General features: G+C 60.1%; 1 protein-coding gene across 1 annotated transcript; it reads right to left on the reverse strand.

Moving 5' to 3' along the window:
- Positions 1-102: 102 nt before the first annotated feature.
- Positions 103-8,678, reverse strand: LOC308230428 (signaling lymphocytic activation molecule-like; the record flags this gene model as incomplete). Its single annotated transcript, XM_080635127.1, has 9 exons — positions 103-233; positions 316-477; positions 946-1,019; positions 1,507-1,614; positions 2,475-2,756; positions 3,030-3,356; positions 3,915-4,110; positions 7,909-8,027; positions 8,642-8,678. 9 exons carry the CDS (start codon positions 8,676-8,678, stop codon positions 177-179), a joined length of 1,362 nt encoding a protein of 453 aa, XP_080491253.1. The 3' UTR covers positions 103-176.
- Between the last annotated feature and the right edge of the window lie 2,109 nt (positions 8,679-10,787).

The following is a 10,787-nucleotide window of genomic DNA, read 5'->3' on the forward strand; positions in this document are numbered from 1 at the left end:
TTGATTCAGCCCTGCTCTTTGCTCTGCCATCCCTCTCCTCCACATCGCAGCCCCAGCTCGGCTGCACGCCAGAGGGTTTTGCCCCAGTTCCACAGGGATGAGGAGGGTTTCATCCAGCCAGGAATGTGATGATGGTGTCCATGGAGCAGAGGCTGCTGTGCGCTGCCTGCAGAGGCTCAGGCCGTGGGCATCGTCACGCTGGCATAAACCGTCATGGGCTCCTTGCTGGGGCTCTGCAGCAAGAAGCAGGGAAGCAAAAGGGGGGAGATGTGGGTCACCCCACGGTGATGCCCATGGGGACAGAACCACCCTTACCTGTACGAGGTGGCCCTGCAAGGTGTGGGGCTGTGCCAGGGGGTCCCGTGGAGCACAAGGGGCCACGCTGGGGGCCAGTGCTGTGTCCGAGGGCTGGCTGGTGGCTGCGGTGTAGATGGTGATGCCGGAGGGGTGCTCGGTGATGGAGGCTCCTTTCTGCTTCTGCACAGAGAGTGAAGGATGAGCAGCAGCGCAGAGCTCACCATGGGGAACCTTCCCTCCCTCTCCCCTCCATGGACCCATCGTTTCCTCCCCACTTTGTGCTGGGTAGTACTTGGGGAGCAGCGGGTCCAAAACCCACGGTCTGCCCCCAGAGCCACCCTGAGATGCTGGGGGCTGCAGCACCCACCCTGATTCCCAGCAATTCCTGGATTAACGGGGACCAGGCTGACTTCTGGAATGGCTGAAGCCTCCCCCATCCTCTCCTTCCCCAGTCCCAGGGCTGTGTTAGCACCCATTCATAGGGGGCTGCGGACCAACAAAGTGGCACCCAACAGCGAGCTGGGGCTTTGGGTGCTGCTGCCCCCATCCAAGACCCCCACCCAAGGAATCCCATCAGGATCATGCCCGTGCTCTCCACAGGCTGCAGCGCCGGGATCCCATCCCTAAGGAGCAATGGTCGTGGCTCACCTGCCTCCGCTGCACTTGGGAGTAGATGGTGTGCACTGCGTGGTCCTCAGTGAGGGCTGAGCCCTCCTGCCCGGCTGCAGGGGATAAGGAAGGCACTGAGCAGGGGGGACTCAGGGGACCCCGGTGTCACCCAGCTGCTCCTGCACCCCAAGAACTTCTTGGGAAGAGCTCCTGCCTCAGATCCCACCTGCATCCCCCCTGGGGCAGGTTCAAGCCATTCCCCTTGTTCTGCTCCTCCATCCCTTATCCAAAGCCCCTCTCCAGGTTTCCTGGAGCCCCTTTAGGCACTGGAGCTGCTCTAAGGGCTCCCCTTAAGGAACCTTCGCTTCGCTCCTTCCCAAGGGCCAGGGTGCCCTTAGAATCATTCAATCAACCAGGTTGGAAAAGAAGTTTAGGATTGAGTCCAACTGTTCCCAAGTCCAGCACTAATCCAGGTCACTGTAGATCCATAGGGATCAACTCCTTGGTCCATTCTTCTGGGGGCAGATTCTGTCCCTCCACAAGGCTCATCCCACCATGGACCCTCAGCCACCCCCAGCACCTCTGCTCCATGGCACTCACCACTGGCCTTGGCCACACGAGCAGCCATGAGGACCCCGATGAGCACCACTGCAGCTATGGGCACCACCACCATGAGCAGGAGACCCTGCGGCCCCAGCCCGGCACTGCCTGGAACGCGGGGGGAGAGAGGGTTTGGGATCAGCCGCCAGCCCCAGGGTCACCCAGAGCCAAGCAGGATGTGCTGCTAAAAGCCTTTTTTCACCTCATTTTGGACTGTTTCACTTGGTAGAACAGGAAACAAGGGGCAGGAAATGCTTCTCTTGAGCAGAGCATCCTTTAATCACCTCCAGACTGCACCAAGCAGCAAAGAACCTGCTGCAGGTGCCATCGGGGCCAGATAAAGCCCTATGGATGTCTCTGCCTGTGGGGAGGCAGCCCCTTGGCACTGCAGGGTGTAAAGGCCCTGGGACAGAGCTCTGCAGCTCCAGCCTTGCTCTTGGACCACCAACGGTCACGTCACACAGGGGTGCAAGGGGGTTTGGGGCAAGGAGGGCTGAGGAACAAGCCCCAGATGCCCCTGGAACACCTCATTTCAGCATCTCCCTTTTCTAAGCAAGAGTCCCCCCTGCTTTTCCCATCGTGCTGTAGCATGAGGTCACCTTGGGGTCCCCAGGGAAAGGGGCAGGCGCCGCACAGCCCGGGCCCGGAGAAAGTCCCCCCCATCACAAGGGAGAGCCAGAAAACCCCCATGGGAGGGAGCGTGACTTGGCCCCGAGAGCCTGTGAAGGGGAAGCTGCCACCTCGGGGCTCTGCTGCCCACACCAGGCAGCCTCCTGCGTTCACACGAGCCGCGAGCACCGGGGCGCAGCGGCCGCGGAGGGAGGTGGGACCTGAGCCCCCGCATCCTTCCGCTTCCGAAGCAGCCCCGAGGTGGCTCCTGGCTTGCAAAAGGCTCCTTTGAGACGGCCCAAAGCAGCCTGAGAAAGTCCCCTGCAAAGCAAGAGCAGGAGCAGGAGGCTGGCACTCACCCGCTTGCTTGTAGCTGCACTGGGAGGAATTGAAGGCGATGACGTGGGTGCTGACGGGGTTGCTGGTGGTGCAGGAGCAGGAGATGCTGGAGCTCTGCAGGGGGAAGGTGAGGTGCAGGAGGCTGCTGTTGTGGGAGCAGAGCCCCGAGGTGCTGGTGTCCGCAGCGCCCCAGCTGTAGGAGATGCTGTCCCCTCGCGCTGCAGTGCAGTTGAGGGTGATGTTGCAGGTGCCATTGGCCAGCACCCAGCTGAGGATCTGGATGCTGGGATCAGACACTGGCTCTGGAGAGAGGGAGGGAAGAGGCAGTTGTTGTGCCTGGGAAATCCAAATGGCTTCTAATTCCATAGGATCCAATCTAAGCTGCAAACACCATCAGAAAGGGAGATGCTCTGCATGAACCCAGATGGTCCTGGCAGTACCCAGATGGGGTCTTGGACTCCCTGCAGCACCTTGACACCAGGGTGGGCATCTCCCACCCGCCTTGCCCCCCTGCTCCCAGCACTGCACGAGGCTGGGAGCACCCAGCACAGCGCTCCCGCAGCACCACGGCTCACCATAGACCTCCAGCTGTATCCGCCAGACCTTCTCCTCCGGCCCCTTGCTCACTATGTACTCGTAGAGCTGCCCGTCCTGCCGGCTGGTGTTCAGGATCTCCAGGGAGAAGTCCAGCTCGTGGAAGCGGGTTCGGTCCCGCATGTAGTTGGTGTAGTTCCCGTCCGTGTACTTGAGCAGGATGAGCTTCCTCTGCGGGTCCTCGGTGTCCCGCTTCCAGACGGCAGCTCCGAAGTGCAGGGTGAGGGTCCGGAGCTCCGGGGGGATCTGCAGCCTCGTCGCCTTCCCCAAGGTGCCCAGCACCGTTTCCCTCACCCCATGGACCCTGCCTGGGAGGAGAGGGGAGAGAAGGGATGGGGCAAGCAGGGGGCTCAGAGCCGCTGTTCCCCCATCCCAGCTCTGCCGGGTCATAGATGCAGGGAATCATCAGGTTGGGACCATTCAGCCCAACCATTGCCACCACTGCCCCATGGCACTGAGGGGCTGTGAACACTCACAGGGACGGTGACTGCAGCCCTGCCCTGGGCAGCCTGTGCCAATGCCTGAGCACCCTTTGGGGCAGGAATTGTTCCTCAGCTCCATCTAAACCTGCCCTGGTGCAGCTTGAGGCCGGTTCCTCTTGTCCCATCCCTTGTTCCTTGGGAGCAGAGCCCAGCCCCTCCTGGCTCCATTCTCCTCTCAGGCACTTGTAGGGAGCCATCAGGTCCCCCCGGAGCCTTCTCTTCTCCAGACTGAACCCCCCAGGTCCCTCAGCCCTTCCCCATCACACTGTGCTCCAGGCCCTGCACCAGCTCCGGTGCCCTTCTCTGGCCCTGCTCCAGCCCCTCAATGTCTCTCTTGCAGTGAGGGGCCCAGAGCTGAACACAGGGTCCGAGGTGCAGCCTCACCAGTGCGCAGTGCAGGGGGACGATCCCTTCCCAAGTCCTGCTGCTGCACTGTTAATGATGCCCGAGGAGCTGGTGGTGGCATCAGACCCACCCTGGGCATCCACAGCCTGGGGACAGCTTGGGTTGCATCAGGGGCTGAACACACATCTGTGCTCATTTCCAGCTCCGGAACATCCACCCCATCCTGCACCAGCAGCTGCCAATGGGTGGGAATGAGCCGTGCTTTACACCCAGGCTCAGTGTGAGCCCCATGTGCACCCCACAGAACCATCCCCAGGACCCTCAGCCCCACATCCTGAACCCTAAGAGGTGCAGGTCCAGGGCTCAGAGGGGAAGCTTTGCCTTCCTCTGCTCTTCCTCCCCTCTCCTGCTTGAGGTGCTTCCAAGAACATCTCTTGGTGGCCATGGAAAAGTGCTCTGCAGAAGAGGGGTGCAGGCGTCTCCCACTCATCCCGGAGCATCCCAACCTCCTGGATTCCATGGAGAACCTTTGGTGTTCACGGAGCCTTTGCTGTCTCTCCCTACGGGGCAGTGATTCCTCTTTACCCCTCTCCTGGACAAACAAGTTTGTTTTGGAAGGAAAGAGCATGGGGAAACGCCAGCTCAGCAGCACCACCCCCGTATTTCCCACCAACGTCTTTCCATGGGGTGAGGCTTTGCCCCACAGTGGAATAGAGAGGAATTACCCCGAAAAGCCCTGAGGACGCCATCCCAAGCAAGTGGGATCCCCTCCCATGGCACAGAACACAGCGGCTTGAGCTACCCCTGCGGACTCCATCTCCCCAGCATCCAAAGCAGCATCAGACACAGCCATCACCCCATAGAACCCACCCCACGGGGTCCAGCCGAGGTTGTTGCTGATGCATTCACTGCACGGCCCAGCACGCAGGGTGTCTCAGCAGCCAGGTTCCTCCATCATTGCCAGTGGAAAAGCCCCTTTTGCACCACATTAAACCCTGTGCAGGGAAGATGGCTCGGCTGGAGCAAGGCTGGAGGAGGAAGGATGCGAAGAGGGCTGAACCCAGCCGTGCCCATAGAGGCTGGAGGCACTTGGTGCAGAGCAGCTCTCGCAGAGGGATTGGGCTCATGGGGCTTTCGGTGGGCTGGGAGGGCTGAAAACCCCATGGGGCTTTTCAGGGCAGGAACTGCAGTGACTGTGAGCCAGCAGAGCCAAGGAGAGCCCCAGCTCTGCCCGGCCTCTGGCCTGGATAAAGCCCTTGTCTTGCAGGCAGGAATCACACAGCTGCAGTGGCAGAGGCCTCATAGAACCCTGGAACGGGCTGGGTTGGAAAGGACCTCAAGGTCATCCGGTTCCAACCCCCTGCCATGGGCAGGAATGCCTCACACTAGACCCTGTCACCCCAGGTCCTGTCACGGGGCTGTGGGGACAGTGTCCCCGGTCCAGCTGGGCCCCTACATCCAGGACACCACCATCCCCAGGACACCATCACCCCCGGACACCATCCACAGCCATCCAGGGCTCTCCAAGCACCCAGAAACAGCCAAATTACCCCACTGCAAGTCCCTTTCCACTCCCTTTCCACACCGTTCCTCGCTTGGGGACCTTCTCCCAGCCTGCTGGCACCTCTTGACCTGGGACCCTCCATAGCAGAGTGAAACAAGCCACCAATTCACCTTCATCCTACGTACAGCAACTCACAGCTGGTGCTGCAGTGCTACCAACACCCCCTCAAAGCCCACCGGGCAGTGACGGCGAGCAGTGCTGCACTAACACTGTGTCCATCACCATCCTTCTCCATTCAGCATCTTCCATTCTCTCCTCCTTCAGCCTCACCAGTACTAGAAGGGATGCATCCCTAATAGCCCCTATAATGGATGCATCCCTAAATAGCCTCTATAATGGATGCACCACACATCCAGCTTGGCGCTGCGAGCCATTTACTTCCTAGAGGAATATTTCCACTGGACCTGCCTGCCGCGCTGCTCAGGATTTCCAAACCTTCATAGGGAAAACCCCAAGCGATCCCAAGGGAATATTTCAAGAGACAAACATAAAACCCCAAACATAAAACCCCATAAATACATACCCCATACATACATAGCCCATACCTACACAGTCCATACATCCATAAAACCCCACACATCCATAAAACCCCACACATCCATACCCCATCCATCAAACCCCATCCATACGTACCCCAAGGGCAGCCCAGAGTCACCAGCAGGCAGAGCCGCGCAGCCCAGCCCATGCCTCAGCTCCTGACGCTGGGTTGATCTCCGCTGCCCCGCAGGCGCCCTCCGGCCCAAACCCCTGCCACGGCCCCGTGTTTCCTGTTTTGGGTGAAAACGGCTTCTTTTTGTCTTCAGTGGAAAGTATTCAAAGCAGAACTGTGAAGGCTGCACCGGAGGCAGAGCTGAGGGAGGAAGCAGAGCACTGCACACAGCAGCATCCTCCTGCTGCACTCTTCAACTCTGCAAGAAGAGAAAGGAACCAGCAATGAGAGCACTGGGGTACAGGAAAAGGGCAGAGCCTGCATCCCAGCAATGAGAGCATCTGGGTACCAGAGCAGTGGGGCAGAGCCTGCATCCCAGCAATGAGAGCATCTGGGTACCGGAGCAATGGGGCAGAGCCTGCATCCCAGCAATGAGAGCATCTGGGTACCGGAGCAGTGGGGCAGAGCCTGCATCCCAACAATGAGAGCATCTGGGTACCGGAGCAGTGGGGCAGAGCCTGCATCCCAACAGTGAGAGCATCTGGGTACCGGAGCAGTGGGGCAGAGCCTGCATCCCAGCAATGAGAGCATCTGGGTACCGGAGCAGTGGGGCAGAGCCTGCATCCCAACAGTGAGAGCATCTGGGTACCGGAGCAGTGGGGCAGAGCCTGCATCCCAACAGTGAGAGCATCTGGGTACCGGAGCAATGGGGCAGAGCCTGCATCCCAACAATGAGAGCATCTGGGTACCGGAGCAGTGGGGCAGAGCCTGCATCCCAACAATGAGAGCATCTGGGTACCGGAGCAGTGGGGCAGAGCCTGCATCCCAACAATGAGAGCATCTGGGTACCGGAGCAATGGGGCAGAGCCTGCATCCCAGCAATGAGAGCATCTGGGTACCGGAGCAGTGGGGCAGAGCCTGCATCCCAACAATGAGAGCATCTGGGTACCGGAGCAGTGGGGCAGAGCCTGCATCCCAGCAATGAGAGCATCTGGGTACCGGAGCAGTGGGGCAGAGCCTGCATCCCAACAGTGAGAGCATCTGGGTACCAGAGCAGTGGGGCAGAGCCTGCATCCCAACAGTGAGAGCATCTGGGTACCGGAGCAATGGGGCAGAGCCTGCATCCCAACAGTGAGAGCATCTGGGTACCGGAGCAATGGGGCAGAGCCTGCATCCCAACAATGAGAGCATCTGGGTACCGGAGCAGTGGGGCAGAGCCTGCATCCCAAACCCTGCCCCATTGCAGCATCATGGGGCTGGGACCCAGCACGGAGCCCCCCCATAGACCTCGGTGCCCATTAGGGCAGGAACGCCCCAAATCCGTTGGGATTCACCCAACCCCCGCTTTGGGAACTGCAGCGAGGAGAGGATGGGGCAGGGAAAGCCCGGCCCCTGTCCTCAGGAGCTGCAGTTTGCATCCATGGGGATGGAGCCCTGGCCCCGGTGGGGTCCCCGTGTCGGGATGGAGCAGCTCCAGCGGGGAGCCAGGCATGGGGAAGCCTCCGCTCCCTTTTCCCTCGATTCCGTTGCTTTCCTCAGGTCCCACCCCCGCCCCCCGCCGCGCCCGGCCGGGCCTCGAGCACCGCGGGGATGGGGCAGGCCCAGCTGCTGCGGGCACCCGGAGCCGGCGCCGCAGCCCCGCCATGGGGCAGAGCCGCTGGGCCCAGCGGAGGGGCCCTGCTGAAAGCCTCAAGCCTGGGTTTAACCCAGAAAGTTCCATTTTTAACCCAAAACCTTCCTTGGGAGCGGCAGATTTCCTCTCTCAGGACAAATCCCCCTTTTTAGGCCCCCAAAAGCACATTTTGGGGTCCAATTCCTACCTTTTCTGGTCCAAATCCTCCTTTTGGGGGCCAGAATCTCCTTTGGAGGATTCCAGTTTTCAGTTTCGGGCTCAATTCCTCCTTTTTAGGCCCGGAGTCCTTGTTTCTAGCAGCAATTCCTGCAATTTTTGGCCAAAATCCTCCTTTTTAGCCCCAAATTTCTGATTTTCAGGCCAAATTCCTCCTGTTTGAGTCAAATTCTTCCTGTTTAGGTCCAAAATCTTTCTGGAGAAGCTGAAATTCCCCAAATTCCACCCAAATTCCTCCTTTTTAGGCCCAAATTCCCTCTTTTGGGCACCCAATTCCTCCAATTTTTGGCCAAAATTCCTCATTTTTAGCCCCCAAATTCCTCTTTTCCTGCCAAATTCCTCCCATTTGGGTCAAATTCTTCCTTTTAAGGTCCAAAATCTGTCTGGAGAGGCTGAAATTCCCCAAATTCCCCCCAAATTCCTCCTTTTTAGGGCTGATTTTGGGATGAATTCCACATTTTTAGGAGCAAAAATGTCCCCTCCCCCCCCTCCAGCCCCCCCCTCCCCCTCCCCCTCCCCCCCCCGTGGGAATGTGTCACCTCTTGCAGGAACAAAGTGGGTCCCACGTGTGGGGCCGGGTGCCAGGGCCCTGCCCCATAGCGCGGCCCCACAGCGGCGCCAGGCCGGGGGGGGGGCGGAGATAACGGGGCCTGATAGAGGGGCCGCCTGTCAGCGCCCCACAAGTGCCGGGACACGAGCCAGACCCACGGCGCCTGCTCCATAGAGGGCCCCCCCCGCCATGGAAAACGGGGCTTCTGCCCCATAGATGGGCCCCACCTACGGGGACCCCCATGTCCTGCCCCACAGAGGCACCACAAGGAGGGGAAATGGGGGTTCTGCCCTATTGATGCCCCATAGATGCTCCCCACAGACTGCAGACCCACTTGTCCTGCCCCATAGATGGGCCCCACACATGGGGACCCCCATGTCCTGCCCTATAGAGGCACCAGAGGGAGGGGAAATGAAGGTTCTGCCCCATAGATGCCTCCCCAGACTGCAGACCCACTTGTTCTGCCCCATAGATGGGCCCCACACATGGGAACCCCCGTGTCCTGCCCTATAGAGGCACCAGAGGGAGGGGAAATGAAGGTTCTGCCCCATAGATGCCTCCCCAGACTGCAGACCCACTTGTTCTGCCCCATAGATGTGCCCCACACGTGGAGACCCCCATGTCCTGCCCACAGATGCCCCACAGGGAGGGGACATGGTGGTTCAGCCCCACAGAGGCACCACACAGGCAGAACCCCATTGTTCTGCCCCATAGATGACCCGCATACAGCAGGACTCACACATCCTGCCCTATAGACACCCCACAGACAAAGGAAAAGAGGTATCCTGCCCCATAGATGCACCTCTACAGACTGCAAACACACACGTTCTGCCCCATAGATGACCCATAGACAGGGAAAAGAGGTGTCCTGCCCCATAGATGTGCCCCACACAAGGGGACCCCCATGTCCTGCCCCATAGATGCCCCACAGGGAGGGGACGTGGGGGTTCTGCCCCATAGATGCCCCACACTCACCAAATCCACACATCCTGCCCCACAGACACCCCCACATCCCACCCTTACAATGGATTTGGGCAGCCCTTCCTCTGCCCCATAGCTCTGCCCCATATCTCAGCCATGGGGCAGGGGTTAGGGCTGCCCTTCCCCCCCCTCCCTCCCCATCCAAGGAATTCGCCCTCCCCCCAGCTCTGCCCCATATAAAGGCCGATGGGCAGCGGAGGCGGCAGAGCTGCCGCTGTGGGGCAGAGAGAGGTTGGGGGGCACGGGATGGGGAGCAGGGGATCTATGGGGCATGGGGGGGTATGGGGTGCACAGGGGGGTATGGGGTGCACAGGGTGGGCTATGGGGCACAAGGGATTTATGGGGCACGCGGGGGCTATAGGGCGCACAGAAGCTATGGGGCACGGGGGGTTTCTATGTGGCACAGGATCTATGGGGCACAGGGGATCTATGGGGCACATGGATCTGTGGGGCTTTGGGGCACAGGGGTTCTATGGGGTGTGCAGGGGGTTTATTGGATGCCAAGACCTATGGGTCACAGGGGGAGATGTGGGGTGTACAGGGAGCTATGGGGCATGGGGATCTGTGGGGGCTAAGTGGGGTCTGTAGGGGCTGTGGGGCACAGAATCTATGGGGCAGACAGGGGGTTATGGGGCATGGGGGTTTATGGGTTGCACAGGATGGTTATGGAGCACAGGAATCTGTGGGGCTCAGGGGATCTGAGAGGTACCAGGATCTATGGAACACACGGGGGGTGGATGTGGGGCACGTGGCAGCTGTGGGGTGCAGGAACCTATGGGGCACAGAGGGGGAACTATGGGGCATAGAGATCTATGGGTCACAAAGAGGGGCTTTTGGGGTGTATGGGGTATGGGCTATGGGGTATCTACGGAGCAGCCCGTATGGGGTTATGCGGCACAAGATCTATGGGGCACACAGGGTCTATGGGGCAACCAGGGAGGTTGTGGGGTGCACAGGAGTACAGGGCACGGGGGGGGCGATGGGGATTAGAGATCTATGGGGCACAGGGGGTGTAGATATAGGTATGTCCCTATAGCATGTGGGTGCAATAGGGTGCAGGAATCTGTAGGGTGCCGGGGCTCTATAGGGCCTGTGGGGCCCATGGGGCTCTCTGGGCTCTATGGGGCAGCCCCTCACTCTCCCCCCTCGACAGCTTCCTCTATCTTTACGCTTCAGACCCACTGATCCCAGGTGAGTGCGGTGCCGTGGGGCAGCCATGGGGCAGGGCGCTGCGGGGGGGGCTGTGTCACTACTGGCTCCGCCATCCGCTATGGGGCCGGGCGTGTCTCTGTGCCCCATCGCTGTGGGTCAGCCCCGCA

Source organism: Psittacula echo (genome assembly GCF_963264785.1).
Source record: "Psittacula echo genome assembly, chromosome: 26".
NCBI classification, from domain to species: Eukaryota; Metazoa; Chordata; class Aves; order Psittaciformes; family Psittacidae; genus Psittacula; species Psittacula echo.